General features: G+C 46.5%; 1 protein-coding gene across 1 annotated transcript; it reads right to left on the reverse strand.

Moving 5' to 3' along the window:
- Positions 1 to 870: 870 nt before the first annotated feature.
- FUT11 (fucosyltransferase 11) lies at positions 871 to 14,541 on the reverse strand. Its single transcript, XM_030569493.1, has 3 exons — positions 13,801 to 14,541; positions 10,905 to 11,530; positions 871 to 1,892 (listed from the first exon to the last, which is right to left on the reverse strand). The coding sequence occupies exons 1-3, from the start codon at positions 14,539 to 14,541 to the stop codon at positions 1,745 to 1,747; spliced, it is 1,515 nt and encodes a 504-aa protein (XP_030425353.1). The 3' UTR covers positions 871 to 1,744.
- Between the last annotated feature and the right edge of the window lie 4,535 nt (positions 14,542 to 19,076).

The raw sequence follows: 19,076 nt of genomic DNA on the forward strand, positions 1-19,076 counted from the left end.
ATGAAACTGGGAAGGAGTGTAGGTAGTTTGGAGAATGAAATTAAAATACTTTATCGATAAACTGAAAAAAAAAGCTAAAATCAATAAAATGATGTGTTTCTCTGTAGTTCTCTCTGTGAAGGATTAATCAACTGCACAAAAACAGAGCAAAGATACACTGCATATAGGCATGAGACAGCATCTAATCTAAACTAAAATCAACAATACAATGCTGTTATAAAAGAGGTTGTATTAATAGCAGTAATAAATGTAAAACATTATTCCACTTTCATGTGCACCGATTATGGCTGTGGTTCAATTCTAAATACTTTTTAAAAAAGACAAACAAGAGTGTTCAGAAGAAAGTGACATGAAGACTAAATGATTTTGAAAACGGGACCTTTGAGAGGCCACTCACCTAATTAGTGGAATTGTGCAGGCATGGGAGAGGGCAGTGGGGTGAGAAGAGGGGGTGGGAGGAATTTGGGATGTGCAGGGCTGCGGCAGCCAGAGAAAGAGGCAACTTTCCCCAGCAGCAGGGCTATGGCTGGCAGGAGAGAGAGAGAGCTCTCCTTCCCAGCCTCAGCTCTGTAGCTGCTGTGGCTGGAGAGAGAGGACACATCCATCACATTAGAAAGGTAAGACTACTGATATTAAAATATGAGTTGTGTGCTTTTATTTGTAGAATAAAAAAATGTTTTTATATAGCACTTTTATCCAAAGCGCTTTACAATAGTTAGCTAATTGGTACAAACAATATTTGAAAAGATCATTAAGTGGTCCACCAAGACCCTCAGCAATTTTCAAGTGATCCGCGGAAAAAAAAAGTTTGAGAACCACTGGGTTAGAAGGATGGTCTAAAATCAGTTGTCATTAGTTCATGGAACACAGGATAAGTAGTGAATTGGACTCACACAGCATGTAAATCTCACGTGCTCATGCCCACAGTGTGGGGGTATAAATTGCACAGTTCTTTCCATATCCTGATCATTATGAGATTTACTGGAGTAAGAAATACCACATCTGAAATTATGTTTTTGCCAAGACCACTAAGATTGTCATCATTCAACAGAAGTGAACTCTATTTAATGGAGGGGAGGGCAGGGAAAGGAAAAAAGCTTCCTGAAATTTACTATGTTTGAGGCATATTCACTTGAAGAGGGAATGCTTTATCACTGAAGTTTCATAAGGCATAACCCTCTTCCCAGATATTAATCTACCATAATTGCCTCACTGGAAAAATTAACTGTTCATAAAAGCTGGTCATTTACCAGTATCCCTGATTTAAAAAAAAAAACCATCTTAATGGGAGGGATAAGTGCCTAGCAAAATAAAAAGCCTTTACAAAAATAACACTGAATATGTGGAATTAAATTCCTGAAATGAAACAAGCTTAGGACACCTCAGTTCAGCCTCAACAGGCCTATGTTCCAAGTCATTTGGCACAAAGTGTAATACTTTTTTGCTCAGGAAATTACACTGAAAGCACAAAGAGACTGAATTCTTCTCTGACCCCAGAGGATGGTGTCTCCAGAACAGGGATGGGAACCCACTGCTGAAGTGGAGTGTGTTGTGTGGGGTGAACTCAAGCCTGATCAGAGACTGACTGTCCTCAGACCCCATGAAAGTGAAGGTCTCCAAAGTCAGAATGAGATACAAGATGAGCAATTCCTCTTGCATTCCAAGACAGAGTCTTCGGAGACAGGTAAAAGTCCCTACCCTCCAGCCTCCTGTGTAACAGTGAACTAGGTGCTCATGACGATGGTCATTGCTGTCTGGTCCTTTTCAGGAAGATCTCATGCATATAATCCCAAAATCTTCCCTGATGAGACTCATTATGGTGAATCATGGTGGTTAGGGCCTCACCCTGATCAAGGCTCTGCCAATAATCCTGTAGCCACATCTCCTTCCAGCTGAAACATAGAAGAGGGAAAACACAAGAAGCCATTAGAAAGTGAGGGAATCTGAAGCGGAACCAACATTAAGACTGAATTCCTCTCTCACCTAAGAGGGGACTATGAAGGATAGAGCATGGGGAAGCTCATTATTAAATATTGCAATTAGAGTCACTGTGCTCTCCCTCAATCAGGGATTCTCAAACTTTCTGTTGGTGACCCCTTTCACACAGCAAGCCTCTGAGTGCAATGCCACCTTATAAATTAAAAACACAAACTATTTTAAGTGCTAAATGTGCCACACATTTGTATTTAAATTGTTATAAGCAGAAAAGTTTTTTTTTTTTTAAACTAGTTACTGTTTAATACTGGGGTGAGGGAATGAAGAAACGTTGTCAAAGCAGACTCAGTGCCCCATTGCCACCCTTACTTCTGTGCTGCTGCTGGCAGCAGGCGCTGCCTTCAGAGCTTAGTGGCTGGAGAATGGCAGCTGCTGGCTGGGCACCCAGCTCTGAAGGCAGCATAGCCACCAGCAGCAGTGCAGAACTGCAGAAGTAAGGGTGGCAATGCTACACTATGCCACCCTTACTTCTGCGTCACATTTGATCTTTGCACTTGGAGACATGGTTATGGGGGGCAGGGACTAAAGCAAATTTCGGGGTGGCTATAGCTCCTGCAAGCCACCCCTCTTAGAACCGCCATGCCTGTGTGTGTGTCTGTTCAATTATAAATTCCTTTTTTTTTCCCCTCCAACTCAGTGTTCTGATTGGTCTGTGGTTTAATGCAGCTCTTCAGCTGCTGAACAATCAAGCCCTCTAATGTCTCAAGACAACAAATCTGTGCACATGATACTACAATCCCCAAGAGTCCCAATTCCTTAAAGCGTTGGTGATAAAAAAATATATATACTGTTTAGGAAAAACAATCACTACATTATACGTTTATAATACTTCTGAAGTAAATACAGTACATTGTAACAGAAAAGTGTGTAATTTTCTAAAATGCTAGCTTTAAATTATATATTGTATAGCAATTGTTCTGTTTCATGCAGGTCTTTGAGAACCCCATGTAATAACCACATGACCCCGTTTGAGAACCCCAGCTCTAAATGTATTCAAAGAAACCTGACGGAAATTTACGTAGCAGAAACTACGACACCTTAGCACTGGCTTTGGAACTTGCTTAGATTTTGTGTTTGTGAATTTAGTGCTAGGGTAAGATAGAACATCAACAGCTTTGAAGAATGAAGTCCTCTAATAAAATAAACCCTTTCAAAGAATCCTAACCTGGAACGACCACATCTAGGAACGTCAAAGTAGCTCTCCATGGCCCATATAGCGATAACTGGAGATGGAGTGAGACCACAACTCTTATCATAGTAAACACTAAACAGCTTTTGGTCATAAGAAGCCTAGGCTGTATTTGAATCAGTAATCAAGAGAGGAAAGGCTTTGAATCCCATCAATCCCTCAAGCCTTCCAGTTACTCAGCTTTTTTTTTGGGGCGGGGGGGAGGGCAGAGGAAGGATATACTAAGCTTCTCAAACTTTGTCATAGCATGGTCTACATCTTAACAGAAAGTGTGTGTATGGCAGCTCCCTTCCCATTCCCAGTAATGTGGAGCACCTCCTCTCCCATTCATATTGTGAGAGTATGCCAAAGCTTCATGTAAGTAGTCACTGAGGTCATTCCACGACTAGCTAAACCTGGCAGGCTCGTGATGATCCCTAACATTCAGTCTCTCATGGAATATGTTCCCTCCTCAGCCAAGCAAGACTATCACAGATTCTGGCCACAAAAACTGAGTGGGATGCCATTTCAAACCTGTCCATATAAGCCACACAGTACTTATTGCTCATCCATGGTGCCAAGCTCATTTGTACCCCCGCCCCGGATGATGAGTACAGCACTTCTGGCACCAATTCTACTCATCACAGGATGAATAAATCTTCAAGCCTGTGTTCCCCAGAAGCAATTCTCACATATATAGTATAAGAGTCCCAAAGGAAGTGTACAGTGTGGTCAGAAAAATGTTCTTTGTGAGCACTGAAATGTGTATGTATATTCTAGACCAATACAATTAGTTTTCCCATTATCAGTAATGCCACTTGAAGCGGAAGGTTTCTGTAGTAAGAGGAGGCCCTAAGATGTAAACCTTGGTATCAGAGGCCTGGTATGAGGCCTAAGGGCTGAACTAAAGTAATGGTCAAGACTTTGCTAACATAAAGCAAAGTGAAGCTGTGAGCCAGAGGCAGGCCCTGCTTACAGAAGCTGGCAAGGAAAGGGCTGATGCTACAAGAAGATACGTACCTAAAAGGTACTGAACACTAGAGATCAGAACATTCACATACTTGCACATTCCACACAGATAACAAGGAACAGACTGACCCATCCCAATGACAGGGGCAAAAGGGTAATATGATGGATAGGGTTGTTTTGATCGAACCAATCTGTACAAGGTGAGAGGCGGCACCTTACTACATAGAGGGGTTGTACCTTACTGCGTAAAGGGGTTGCACCTCAATACGTCAGGAGTGATGTGTAACTTGTTTGTATCTGTGTATAAGAATGCATCCCTGGGGCGATGTCTTTGTCCAGCCGAGGGGGCAGTGGAAAGTCCCGCCACTAACTGAGCCGAGTCCATTGACCGTGGGCACATATTAGTAGTATGCCTTTTACTAGAGTACCAATCTAGGGGAACTATCGTTGTGTCCAATACGGCAATAAACCTGGCCGACGTGCCTTCGTACCTTACTAGACTCTGTGGTCATTGGGGGTTCTCTTCGGGTCTGCTGTGTCAGCTATCTGCGCAGATCTGGGCAGCACACAGAGGGAACACACGCACGCAGCCGAGTGATACCACCAAGGAGAGAGCAGAGCACCACACCAGTAGCATCTGACAACAGTTTCTTCAGAGTATATCTGTAGGGATCCCAGAACTTACCTTTCAGAACTGATCAATAAGAACAGGATTGGGGGCAGAGAAGCTTGCTCTTGCAGTTAAACTGCCTCAAATCTCATTAGGAGAAAGCAGCATTCAGACGTGCTGTGAGCCCTCTTCAATCAGTCCAGGTTAGACGTCTTTTGTGGCACTGAATGTGTGTGTGAAATAGAGAACAATCATTTGAAATATTTCCTCCAACCCCTGAGAAGTGGTGGAGGGATAATGGAAAAGGAAGCGTTCTGGGCCGGAAGTTTGGGGAAATGAGGTTGGAAGTTAATCAGGTATCAGAGTTAATGTTTCATCCTCTTTCAAAAATGATCCATGGATCATTTTGGTTTATGATTAGGATTAAAGTATATAATTTATATACTTTTCATGGGTAACATCATTTTATCAGCAAACAGTGCTAGTAACAGTTCTTCAAGGTCCAAACTGAAGCTGAGACTCAATGAATATCTCATGGGCTTCCTACAGGAATTACAGCCTTGATAAGGACAATCTGGCATTTTTCTTTTTACATCACCATTAACAGTTTTTGAGTGGGGAACATAATAAATTTCACTCTGACCTTCAATTAAAAAGCTTGTGCCCCAGCATGAAGAAACTAGCACTGAACTGTACACATATACGATCTGGAGGATGGCATGGACTGCACTCTCAGCAAGTTTGCAGATGACACTAAACTGGGAGGAGTGGTAGACACGCTGGAGGGTAGGGATAGGATACAGAGGGACCTAGACAAATTAGAGGATTGGGCCAAAAGAAACCTGATGAGGTTCAACAATGGTAAGCGCAGAGTTCTGCACTTAAAGACAGAAGAATCCCATTCACTGTTACAGATTAGGGACCGAATGGCTAGGCAGCAATTCTGCAGAAAAGGACCTAGGGATTAGAGTGGACGAGAAGCTGGATATGAGTCAGCAGTGTGCCCTTGTTTCCAAGAAGGCCAACAACATTTTGGGCTGTATGAGTAGGAGCATTGCCAGCAGATCGAGGAACATGATCATTCCCCTCTATTCGACACTGGCAGGCTTTGAACGCTGTATATATAGTTAGTAAACAGCTATGTGGACCCAACTGTGCTTTTGTAGTTCCTACTTATTACATATGTAATAAGCAAAAGACAACACGCACATACTGACAGGCACAAAGTAGGGTATCAGCCAAAATCATTTTGCTGGCTTGTGACACGGTAGTCAGATTATGAAGCCTCCTAAGACTGTAATTATTAAATTACACAACCATGGAACTAAACTGAAGTTTGGCACAAGACAGTGGCAATTCTGAGTTTGTCACTCCACTGATAGCTCTTTACCATTCTTCTCTATTTTGGTGGCAGAGATGGTTAAAGCCCAAATTCTCATCTGTAATCCTGCTGTCACCTCATGGAAGCTGGACTGTATAGCATACAGATATCTTTCTACAGCCAGATGACCAGGAAGCATAGAAGTATTGTGTTGTGTGATCTTAACATTTTCCTCTTGTCTGATGGCCTAGATAGAAGTTATCTGTAAATAATGGGTGAGGGGTCTACTGTTGGTCAGTGAGACACTAAGGGTATGTCTACACTACGAAATTAGGTCGATTTTATAGAAGTTGATTTTATACAGTCTATTGCGTATAAGCGCATTAAGTCGGCGGAGTGCATCCTCACTACCGCGGCTAGCATCGACTTACAGAGCAGTGCACTGTGGGTAGCTATCCCAAAGTTCCCGCAGTCTCCGCTGCCCATCGGAATACTGGGTTAAGCTCCCAATGCCTGATGGGGCAAAAACTTTGTCGCGGGTGGTTTTGGGTACACGTAATCTCCCCCCCCCCCCCCCCCCGTGAAAGCAACGGCCGACAATCATTTCATGCCTTTTTTCCCAGAGTACCGTCTGCCGGACCCGCTCAGTCCGCTGCCTGCCTGGATGATCAGAACCTCAGGCAGGCAGCAGGCTGACAGACAAAGCCCCAGACTGGCAGCAGGCTGAGTCGCTCAGCCCGCTGCCGGTCTGGGGCTCTGTCCGTTGCCGGTCTGGGGCTCTGTCCGTTGGCACCTGCCAGCCAGGGTCCTGCTCAGTCCTGCTCAGCCAGCAGACCTCGGTGAGGTTGATTGGGGTGCCTGGACAGACACAGCTATCCTCCTCTTAGTGCGCCGAATGGGAGTGACTCCAGGTCATTCTCTTCTTTAAGTTTCGTCTCATGGAGATTCAGTCCTGCCTGGAATATCATGAGAGCTGGAGGCTTCTGACTCAGGCTGCTCTCCCAGCCGGCATCACCGTGCGGTCACACTTACCCCAGCTTGCCCCTTGCTCCCATGGCTCATGAACCCTAGACAACAGTAAGGAGCAGTTCAGCTTGTGGAATGACAAATCCAGAACGAAGGATTGCACTCTATGGGCCATGTTAAGATTATTTCTAGATAGCATTTAGTCCCTATAAAAGGTTTCATGAAAATTTTCCCCCACCCCTAACAAAAATGTTAATTTATCAGAGCAGCTGAAAGGGCAAGGAACCTGGGACTATAACTTGGAGAGAGCTTCCATATTATTTAACTCATAATTGATATAATTCAAAGTAAAATTTCACAGCACGGTCTGTTCTAAGACTAAAAATACAGGAGAAGAGTCAGAAAAAGGAACAGTGACCTGTTGCTGCCCGGTTTCAAACCGGGCACATTTCGCGTGTGAGGTGAACATGATCACTACACTACGGGTTTTGTTTTTTTTTGCCACAGACTTTGCTGAATGCACAGGAATGTTTTCTCTAGCTACAGAAGCTACCTAATGCAATGTCTATATCTATGGCCTTCCTGCTCACAATCACATACCCCGCCCAAGTCTGACACAATGCAGAGTGCATGTGACACAGCAACCTGGCTTGGGCAGGATTGCTAGTGAGGCATGATTCTTTTGCCGTTAAGCAAACACAGCAATTCTTTCCTGGCCTTTACCACTGAATGCCTCGATGCATTATGCTGTGCCCTATCAGTGCGGGAGGAGTGCATGAGCTCGGAAAACATGTCATTGTGAGTGCGGGTTTTTTTGCCTTCTAATCTTCAATAACCTCAGGGATGGAGATGATGGGGAAGTGTAGAAACAATCTAGGGGGACTGCATGGTCACCTGTGCTGCTGAGTTTGCCACGCTGGCCAAACAGGAAATGAAATTCAAAAGTTCCTGGGGCTTTTCCTGTGTACCTGGCTAGTGCATCTGAGTTTAAAGTGCTGTCCCGAGTGGTCACAATGGAGCACTCTGGGCTAGCTCGTGGAGGCCAATACCATCGAATTGCAGCCACACTACCCCAAATTCAACCCAGTAATGTCCATTTCAGCGCTAATCCCCTCGTCGGGGAGGAGTACAGAAATCGATTTTAAGAACCCTTTAAGTCAATAAAAATGGCTTTGTTGTGTGGATGAGTGCAGGGTTAAATTGATCTAATGCTGCTAAATTCGACCTAAACTCGTAGTGTATACCAGGGCTAAGAGACCTGTGTGTAAGAGACCTACAACTTGGAATATGGGGCTACAGTATACACATCCACTCACACTGATGATCCCCGAACAGAACCATACATTACCCTAACTTGCATCCAGAAAATCTGGCACTCTCACCATGCCTATTCAGTAGCAACTGTTACTTGCCTAAATTAAATCTCTTCTGCCACCTGCTGCTCAAGATGTCACCCTAACAAACAAGAAAAAAGACCACCACCAAGGAAAGTAGTGTGTACTCATTCTATCTTGCACAGCTTCTCTTGGCAGCTGTTTATAATGGGGGAGTGAATCTTTCTACTAATAAAACGCATTCCAAAAGCCCCTCAAAACAACCAACAGAAGATAAAATTGTTTTAAAGCTTTTGGGGGCTCCTTTACTCAGGAGTTTGCTTTTGCAATTGGTCCATACATGGATCACTTGTGGTATTCTGAAAACAATAATGAAAAGGATATTAAATTTAAAATAAGATTTTTTTTTCGTGCAATGACCTTCATAAGGAATTATTATGACCTCAAGGTGAAATTTTGGGGGAGGGGAGACAGGACAGGGAGAAAGACAGTTGTTAACATTTAATTTGGCCACTTTTAGTAGTATTCAAATGTAGACAAACAGGTTCTTTTGAACAGTTAAGAAATTTCAAACACTTCTTTGGCACTTGGATAATTTAAATGCTTCTTTTTAAAATGTCAGACTTGCCTAAGACAACAAATACCTCTGACATGTTAAACTATTTTATAAACAACATTATAGAGTTCTTCCTAGGGAGTGAGGAGTCTGATATGTGAATCAATCATTCTGTTTTGTTACATTAACAGTTTATACAGTGGAACTGGCAACAGCACATGGAAATTTTCAGCAGCAGGTCATGGTTCAAGTACAACCAATGTCTGCAGTGGCTGAAAGGTTTTACTATATGATGGCTGATAGTTCACATCAAATGGATTGGGTAGACTCAGACCATTTCCTAAGGGGCAGGTGTCTACAACACAAATATCATGATGACAAATGCCTATCTGACCTCTATTAGCCATCTTAGCAGAGATACAAAGGACTAAATGGACTGTGAAAATTTAAATGTTTCTCAAGACTAGAAGTGGTTGCTTCAGAACAGAACTGAGGTACATTGCTGGTAAAGTGGAGAGAAGCTTACACTGCCTCTGCCCATCCTGAATCTGGCCTGTGGACAGAAGACTCCAGCCATTAGAACTGTCAGTCCAGTATCTTTCATCAGCATTGTGCAAAAGCAGGGACTGAGCCCACTCATCCTGTTCTGAGAGTCAATCCCTTCTGAACAATTGAGACTAAGAACTGAGGTTCTACATAGATATTAAAGATCTTATTGTACTTTATGTAAGAGCAGGAATTTGTCCCAGTGTCAAACACAATTTAGGATGGGATTTTTTCAAAGTGCTCAGGGTTGGCATAACTGCTCCAACTGAAGTAAGGGGGAATTTTATTAGTGTCTTCAAAGGGAACAGAGTTAGGACAACACAGAGTACATTTGGAAATCACACTCTTAATGCAATAATAATCTTTTGTACTAAGTTACATAACATATTTCATCCAAGGACCTCAAAGTGCTTTGGAAAAGTGGGTAGGTACTGTTATCGTCATTTTACAGATAGCTTGATGTGCAGAAAGGTTAAATGACTTTACTGAGGTCACAGCGCTTTTCAGTGGCAGAGTCAGGAACAGAATCCAGCTCTCTCAATCTCTTGCGGGCAAAATTTTTGGCATGGGGGCCACATCAGGTTTCATAAATTGTATGGAAGGCCGGTTAGGGGAGGGAGTCATGACCCAGCCCCCATCTCCTATCTGCCCCCGGGACCCCTGCCCCATCCAACCCCCCCCGAGACCCCTGCCCCATCCAACCACCCCTTCTCCCTGTCCCCTGACTGCCCCTTGCCGCCCCATCCAACCCCCTTTCTTTCCTGACTGCCCCCCCCAGGACCTCTGCCCTCATTCAAACCTGTTTCCCCCTCAACCCCTATTGACACCCCTGCTCCTGACCACCACCCAAACTCCCCTTCCCTCTATCCAACCCCCCCCCCCACACCTCCTTACTGCGCTGCCTGGAGTACTGGTGGCTGGCGGAGCTACAGCCACACCGCCCGGCTGGAGACAGGCCACGCCACCACCACCACGCAGCTCAGAGCTCCGGGTCAGGGCGGGCTCTGCAACTGCACTGCCCCAGGAGCTCACAGCCCCACTGCCCAGTCCACTGCACTGGCGGCGCAGCGAGCTGAGGCTGCGGGGGAGGACAGACAGCAGGGGAGGGGCTGGGGCTAGCCTCTGGGGCCAGGAGCTCGGGGGCCAGGCAGGATAGTCCCACGGGCCTGATGTGGCCCACAGACCATAGTTTGCCCACCCGTGCTTTAACCACTAACCAATGCTCTCTACAAATTCCCCCCACCCCCTTTTAACCACGTGGCTGTACACAGCATACATGACTCCTGCTCCCACTTAAGGGCTGTCATACATTTCAGCGCTGCTCTACATACGTAGTTTCAGAAGCATTTTGGAATCCTTCAGGATGAAAAGTATTATTCAAATCTGTATTAACTGGGCTTTTGCAAAATGATTTTGTAAAAACAACATTCATACAATACCTGTCTCCTGCAAAGAGATCCTCAATGTTTCCAAAGCCAGGGGCTGGCATAGGGCACCCCATGTGTGTGAACTGAGCTATGTGAGGTTTAGGAGCTGGCACTTTCCCATGAGATTTCTTATGATCCCGTTCACTAGCGACTCGGATGTTCTCCCTGTCACAGACGAAACACTCAAAGCCATTCAGGTAATTGGGCAAAGTCATGTCATTCACTCCCCACTCACGCCTCTCCATGTTCTCCAGCAGAAACTGGTTTGTAATGCCTCCTGGCTTCTTATACTCTAGGTATTTCAAATACTCCTCTCCATTCCTGTCCAGGAAGTCAAGGAACTGTGCAAGCTCTTGGGGGCTTTGGAAATCATCCACGAGGATGATGGAGAGGTCATCAGGCATCCAGTCCCGCACAGATGGGGAGCCTCGGTATACAGGGATGGCACCCAAATGCATTGGACGCCACAGCTTCTCGGTCATGTAGTCATTGCATATAGCATTCTCCATGGCAAGATGAAACTTGTACCTGGAGATAAAGGTCATGAATTCAGAATCCTCTGTTGTGGCTGTAGAAGTGTCCCTCAGCCTCTCACTGGGAAGCTCTCGGTTATTCAGGCATTTACCATAGGAGTCTACCTAAAATAGTAATAATCATCTTTACAAAAGACATTTCTCTATTTTAAACTTATTCTCAGTGGAGAGTTCCCTTCTCTCTTATTTTCAGTGCACAGATTCCTTCTGACCATTTCCTAAGAATCTGAGCTTGGCCTCTCACGCCAACATCTTCCTTCTCAACAAGTGGAGTCAGCCAAAAAATTCTAAAACATCTAATATTCATTGGAGAATGTTTACATTTCAAACCTCCTTCCTCTTCCAAGCACTCAATTCCTTTCCCAACAGGTTAAGAGGAATTCCCCAAGTCAATTGCAGCTCCTTGTATCCAACAGCAGAATTGTGCCCTAGATGTTTAACCGTAGCAAACAGACATCCCTCCCTCACCAACTCCTCTTCTACATTGCTCACTACATAAACATACTGACAGGTTTCAGAGGGGTAGCCGTTAATCTGTATCAGCAAAAACAATGAGGAGTCCTTGTAGCACCTTAGAGACTAACAAATTTATTTGGGCATAAGCTTTCGTGGGCTATAACCCACTTCATCAGATGCATAGAGAGGAAAATACAGTAGGCAGTAATAAATACACAGCACATGAAAAGCATCAGAGGGAAAATTATTTTTTGTAGTGACCCAGCCACTCTTAGTCTTTATTCAGGCCTAATTTGATGCTGTCAAGTTTGCAAATTAATTCCAGTTCTGCAGTTTCTTGTTGAAGTCAGTTTTTGAAGGTTTTTTTGTTGAAGAATTGCCACTTTTAAATCTGTTATTGAGTGTCCAGGGAGACTGAAGTGCTCTCCCTCTGGTTTTTGAATGTCACAGTTCTTGAAGTCTGATTTGTGTCCATTTATTTGTTTGCATATAGACTCTGGTTTGTCCAATGTACATAGCAGAGAGGCATTGCTGGTACATGAGGTCATATTGGTAGATGTGCTGAGTCACTACAAAAAATAAATTTTCCTCTGTTGATATTCACCCCTTCTCATCAACTGTTGGAAATGCCCCTCATGCACCCTAATTGAATTGACCTCCTTAGCACTGACCGCCCACTTGGTAAGGCAACTGCCATCTTTTCATGTGCTGTGTATTTATACCTGCCTACTGTATTTTCCACTCTATGCATCTGATGAAGTAGGTTATAGCACACGAAAGTTTATGCCCAAATAAATGTGTTAGTCTCTAAGGTGCCACAAGGACTTGTTGTTTTTGCTGATACAGACTAACATGGCTACCCCTCTGAAATCTGTCACTATATTTATGTAGTGGGCAATGAAGAACAGGAGTTGGTGGGTGGATGGGGGGTGAAGCTCATTTTTTCTGTGATTTTTTCTTAAAATAATACTGACAGCACTTCACAAATGCTGTACAGACATCAATTAATCCATATGAATCTGTAACCCACTAACCCCCCTTTTTTATCCTATGACTGCAGGGGTGTTAATGAGGCACTCCAGCTTTAAGGCCCCTTAGAATATGTGCAAACTACATATGCTAAACCATCTGTTCCCCCTTGTATTTACCTGTGCCTGTGACACTAATACCTTTCTCACACTTGAAGAGCTCTGTGTAGCTCAGATAGGTTGTCTATCTCATCAACAGAACTTGGTCCAAAAGTTGGTCTCTGATCTCCTGTGACTGGCAGAGTTACAACAACACTGCATACAGCCTCAAAAACTGAGTTAACAGCAGGTCTTTGATCTACGATACAAGATGTAACCCTGTCCCAACAGAGTTGTTAGTAATTCTATAAATGAACAAGCGCTGAACATTATTTCTCCTTGTTTACAAGTACAGCTAAACTGTATTCAACTAACACGATTGCTAGCAAGAGGTTCAAACATTATTTAATCTCCTAGGGCAGCCCTGATTTTGACAATAAGACAAATAGTTATACCCTCAGGCTAGTCCTCAGTGTGCTTCCCTTCCCATTACAACCCAATTGCCTCATCAGTATGAGACCAGATATGGGATGCTCAAAGTCCCCTAGGCTAGACCCGTTTTCATCAGCCTGATGGTCTAGATTGATCCCCCTCTTGTCAACCAGGTTACTAACTCACCCTTACTCAGTCCCCACAGTCATAGTTATCAGCCCCTCTTGGGTCTCCAGTCATGACCTGTCATGAAAGAGGTGCTGGAGCTGAAGCAATTTTTACACATTCGTAACTTGTACAGGAAGCTCAGAGGTGCCAGGGCTATGAAAGGCCAAGCCTAGAGATATCGGGGCTCAGATTAAGCATAGCGTGTCTCCCCCCCTGCTCTCCCTGCCTTCCCCCAGGAGCCCGAGCAGTTACCTGGATGTGCTTCATGAGCTCCCGCACGTATCTGTCCCTGTCGGAGGCGACATCGCAGTGGGACTGCATGTACAGCACCGGGGCATAGCCCTGCTTTCGCCACCGCTCCTTCTCCGCCAGCGGCAGGGCGGCCCGGCGCAGGTAGGCCAGGCTGGGCAGCCACTGCAGGGTCAGCGGATAGTCCGACTCCCTCCGGAAGGTGGCGGTGTAGTTGAAGAGGCCGATGCCGGGCCGGTGGGAGAGCAGGTAGTTGTTCATGGGGGACTCCTCGTGGAACAGCGCCCAGGTCTGGTGGGGCAGGCGCGGCAGCGGGGCCTCGTAGGCCCGGAAGTCGGTCCCGTAGAAGATAAGGGCCTTGGTGCGCTGGTGCCGCGCCACGCGCCGGCGCCGGGTCACCAGGCAGGAGTGGCGCGCGCAGTCGATGCGCTCCGTGTCCCCCGGGAAGTGCGGGAAGAGGCCCGGGCTCCACCACAGCAGGATGGGCAGCTCCCGGTTGCGGCGGGTGTCGCCGTTCCCAGGGCCCCGGTACGAGGCCGCTACCACGGCCCCGAACTCCACCGGGGGCAGGCCCGTGCTGGGCTGGAAAGGGGAGCGGCCGCGGGGTTCGGGCGGCTCCTCCGCGGGCTCCCACTCTCCAGCTGCGAGCGGCCCGGCCCCCGCGGCCAGCACCGCCAGCGCCAAGCTCGCTGCAAGGCAGCGGGGCCGGGACACCCGGCCTTGCCCGCTGCCCGGAACGCCCATTGCCAGCAGCTCCGCGCGGGCACCGCCTAGCCCCGTCCCGCGCCCGCTAGCCCGGTCCCTCCCGCTCCAGCCCCGCCCTGTGCTGTGGCAAGAGTTGCCAACTGTCCAATCACACGCACCCAAATACCCTTGCCCCGCCCCCCCCAGGGCCCCGCCCCCCTTTCAGCGCTAGCTCTTCCTGCATCTTCTCTCATTTTCACCGGGCTGGAACAAGTGGTTGGGGTACAAGAGGGGGTGCAAGTTCAGGGAGGGGGCTCAGGACTGGGACAAGGAGTTGGGGTGTCGGCTCCAGGCAGGTGGCGCTCACCTGGGGTGGCTCCTGGTCAGCGATGCAGCAGGGCAAAGGCAGGCTCCTGTGCCTGCCCTGGCCCCACACCGCTCCCAAAAGCAGAGGGCCCCCGTCCACTACTGCTACCTACAGGCACCGCCCCCACAGCTCCCATTGGCCACAGTTCCCGACCAAGAGGAGCTGCGGAGCTGGGGCTCAAGGTGGGGGCAGTACACAGAGACTCTCTGCCTCCCCTGCCCCAGGGATGTGTGGGCTGTTTCCAGGAGCACTGTGGGGTCAGGGTAGGCAGGGAGCCTTACTTAGCCCCGCTGGACTTTTAGCAGCCTAAAACCTCCCAGTTTGGCTTCTGTAGCCTGTGGGAGATGGAGACTCTCAGCAAAACTGGAAGGGTTGGCAACCTTGGCTATGGTGCCTGCTTGGGCATTAGGGGCAGCCCCACCTTGGTGCCCATCCCTCCCTCCCTCCTGTCCATGCACAGCTTGTCAGTGCTGCATTCAGCAGGTCAGTTGAGCCATCGCTCCCTGAACAGCCTGCCACCCACACTGCCCTGGCACACCAGAGCTGAGGGATGATCCCTAGCCCCCACAGGATAAGCCCAGCTGGGCCATGAGAAGCTGGATGTAGGCTTCCCCCCAAATACAGCAGGAGAGATGGGATCCCCCTATAGCCCAGCACAGGCAACATACTGGTGCCATTCACTCAGCAGCCAGGGACAAATTGCCCATGCCAATGCTATGACACTAGGAAGCCAGCTAGCCCCAACCCAGCCTGCATGCTCAATGGATCTCATGCCAGGCAGTGATAGCAGGGCTTGTGCTAGTAAGGAAAAGGCAGTAGTCTGGCCAAGGCCATCCATCGTCAAGATCTCTAGCCTACAGGCACACAGCACTGTAGTGTTCACATAGTGTGTGGCTAGTGTAGTCCCTGTATCACTCACATCCATCCCTATCTGGAAAAACAGTATAGCACAAATTGAGGTGGTTCATGACAAAACCAACTGGAGTCAAAGAGACTCTTGCATGAACGTACAGGGTTGGTCCCAGGCTATAAAAGAGACACCATGCGCAAGGTAATCATCTTTAGATACAAGCGTTGGAGATACACCAAGCTCTTCTTCAGGTGTGGGGAAGGAAATCTGAGCCCTGGTCTACACTATAAATTTATGTCAGTATAAGTATGTCACTCAGTGGTATGGAAAATCCACACCCTTGAGCAGCTCACCTGCTAAACCTAACTCCTGGTTTAGATAGCATGTCCCGTCAACATAACGATCACCTCTCAGGGAGGCAGAGTACCCACACCCACAGGAGCAGCTCTTCCACTGGCATAGGTAGCATCATCACCAAGCACTATAGTGGGCAATAAGGGTTAGATGGTTATGCAAAAGGGGCCATTAAGGGTTAGCAGGCAAGTGTGTGGTACAAATTGTAATGAGTCATGAAACCAGTGTTTCAAATGTTGGCTCATGGGGTAACTCCCACAAAGATATCTGCAAAAATGTTATAATTTGTCGTATATGTTAATCTTCTTTATATGTTTGTATCACCTTTGTGTTATGAGTTATAGATATGTATGTCCGGTTTTTCAAACTTGTGCTAAGCTTCTGGGTGACACCCCACACAGTTTGGCATCAGCACTGCCTAGCCTGATTCATGTCCCATTAAGGACCATCAGCTATACAACTGACCCATTGAGAGAAGGCCTATACACCTTATGATTCAGCAAGGCATGTAGGGACATATCTATGGCCAGAATTCTAAGACTTCCAAGCCATGTGCTGGGCAGCTTGTGTTTGAAACAAAGGAAGCACAGGCAGCATGGCAAGAGACTATAAAAGGCTGCAGCATCTTCTCCATTTGGTCTTCAATCCTGCTTCTGAACTTTGGAGGAACTGTGCTTGAAACTGAAGCTCTGAACAAAGGACTAAACAACCCATCCAAGCTGGGATGTTTGTACTCCAGAGACTTGATTGTTTTAAATCAGCAGTAATCCCATCAAGCCTGACACAAGCCTGAACTAAGAACTTAGCAATTGTTGTATGTATTTGATTCAATTTCACCAATTTTAACTCTCATCTATATTTCTTTTTATGAAGAAAACTTTTTAGATTCTAAAGGATTGGCAACAGCCTGATTTGTGGGTAAGATCTGACTGGTATATTGACCTGAGTCTGGGGCTTGGTCCTTTGGGATAAGGAGAACCTTTTTTCTTTTATTGGGGTATTCATTTTTATAATCATTCATCCCCATAAGGAGTGGCGCTGGTGGTGATACTAGGAAACTGGAGTGCCTGAGGGAATTGCTTGTATGACTTCGCGTTAGCCAGTGGAGTGAAACCCAAGTCCTCTCTGTTTGGCTGGTTTGGTGTGTCTTAGCAGTGAAGGAACCCCAGCCTTGGGCTGTGACTTCCCTGCTCTAAGCAAATTGTCCTAAATTGATACTCTCAGTAGCATCCCAGCAAGGGCCTAGGGTTTCATAGACCAAGATGGCACGAGAAGCTTCTTTCAAACAACAAAAGTTATATATGGGCCAAGCTCCAAAGGCCCATCTCTTTATGTTCCCAGGATGGCTCCACCCTCAAGAACAATGCAGCCATTAAACAATGCTGGAAGGAGCACTTTGAGAGCCTACTAAACTGTGAATCCACAGTCTCTGAAGACATCATCAAGTTTATTCCACAACGTTCAGCAATGGAACACCTTGCTGATCCTTCATCTTCTGAGGAAGTTTGGCATGCCATCATCCAGACAAAAAAAATCACAAGACACCAGGCCCAGACAGCATCCTCAATGAGGTTTTTAAAGCTAGTGGAACAGTGCTTCAGCACAAACTTTGCAGGTCTAGATTTTGTTGAGGAGTTGGCAAAGAAATTCCACCTGACTTTAAGAATGCCAATATTGTTACAATATTCAAGAAAGGTGACAAATCTGTGTGTGGGAACTACAGGAGAGATCCTTGCCCAAATCCTATTAAACCGTCTCCTCCCGCTTGCCAAGGAACTCCTCCCTGAGTGGCTTTAGGCCGTTCTGAGGCACAACCGACATGATCTTTGTGGCATGACAGATTCAGAAGTGCAGAGAGCAACACTAGGAACAGTTCATGGCATTCATTGACCAAACCAAAGCCTTTGACTCTATCAATCTTGATGCCCTATGAAAGGTGCTGTCTAGGTTTGGCTATCCACTGAAATTCATTTCCATCGATGGGATGACCGCCACCACTCTGTGCAACGGCTCAGAAACCAAACCATTCATCATTCACATTGATGTCAAGCCAGGCTGTGTCATTGCTCCAACACTCTTCTCCATTTACCTTGCCATGATCCTGATTCTCATCCATGACTGCCTTCCTGACAGAATTAGGATCGAGTATCGTATGGATGGCCAACTCCTCAATCTGCGACGTCTCCAAACAAAATCTAAGATCACGAGAACTGGCATCAGTGACCTTCAGTATGCAGATGACAGAGTCATTCTTGCACACACAGAGGCCAACTTGCAAAGCACCCTAAATCTTTTTGCAGATGCCTATCATAGCCTGGGTCTCTCTCTCAACATCGAGAAAATCAAAGTACTTCACCAACCCTCACCTTTGTACTCCACAAATCACCATCAGTGGAGAACCCCTGGAAAATATGGACCATTTCCCATACGTAGGCAGCCACGTCTCCCAAACAGCCAGCACTGACACAGAAATCGAATACAGGATCCACTGTGCCAGCACAGCCTTTGGAAGACTACTCAAATGAGTCTTCAATGATAGGGATTTGCAAATGGGCACCAAGATCTTGGTTTACAAGGCAGTTGTCATCCCCATCCTTCTTTATGGGTGTGAGACCTAGGTAACCTACAGAAGACATTCCAAGCAGCTGGAGTGGTTCCAGTAGTGCTGCTTCAGGAGGATTCTCAGGATCAGCTGGGAAGACAGACACACTAACATCAGCATTCTCTCTGCAGCCAACATCAGCAGTGTAGAAGCACAGGTCATGAAACACCAACTCTGCTGCGCTGGCCACTATGTACATGTGCCTGACACTCGCCTCCCGAAGCAAATAATCTTCAGTTAAGTCAGGGAAGAAGAGCTCTCAGAGAGCAGTGGAAGCACTTTGAAGACATACGGAAAGTACACCTTAAATAGGGAGGCATCAACCCAACAAAGTGGGAGGACTTGGCATGGAACAGAACACAGTGGCACCACACCATACACCAAGCCAGAGTTCACTTTGAGGAGAACGGATGTGCTGATGA

Source organism: Gopherus evgoodei, chromosome 7 (genome assembly GCF_007399415.2).
Source record: "Gopherus evgoodei ecotype Sinaloan lineage chromosome 7, rGopEvg1_v1.p, whole genome shotgun sequence".
Lineage (NCBI taxonomy): Eukaryota > Metazoa > Chordata > Testudines > Testudinidae > Gopherus > Gopherus evgoodei.

Bases quoted from the DNA above. Each gene is read 5' to 3' on its own strand.
- FUT11 (XM_030569493.1), bottom strand. From the start codon at position 14,541: ATGGGCGTTCCGGGCAGCGGGCAAGGCCGGGTGTCCCGGCCCCGCTGC. The intron at 11,531-13,800 runs GTAACTGCTCGG...TTACTATTTTAG, and splicing joins AGCTCATGAAGCACATCCAG to GTAGACTCCTATGGTAAATG. The intron at 1,893-10,904 runs GTATTGTATGAA...TCTATGTTTCAG, and splicing joins GATCTCTTTGCAGGAGACAG to CTGGAAGGAGATGTGGCTAC.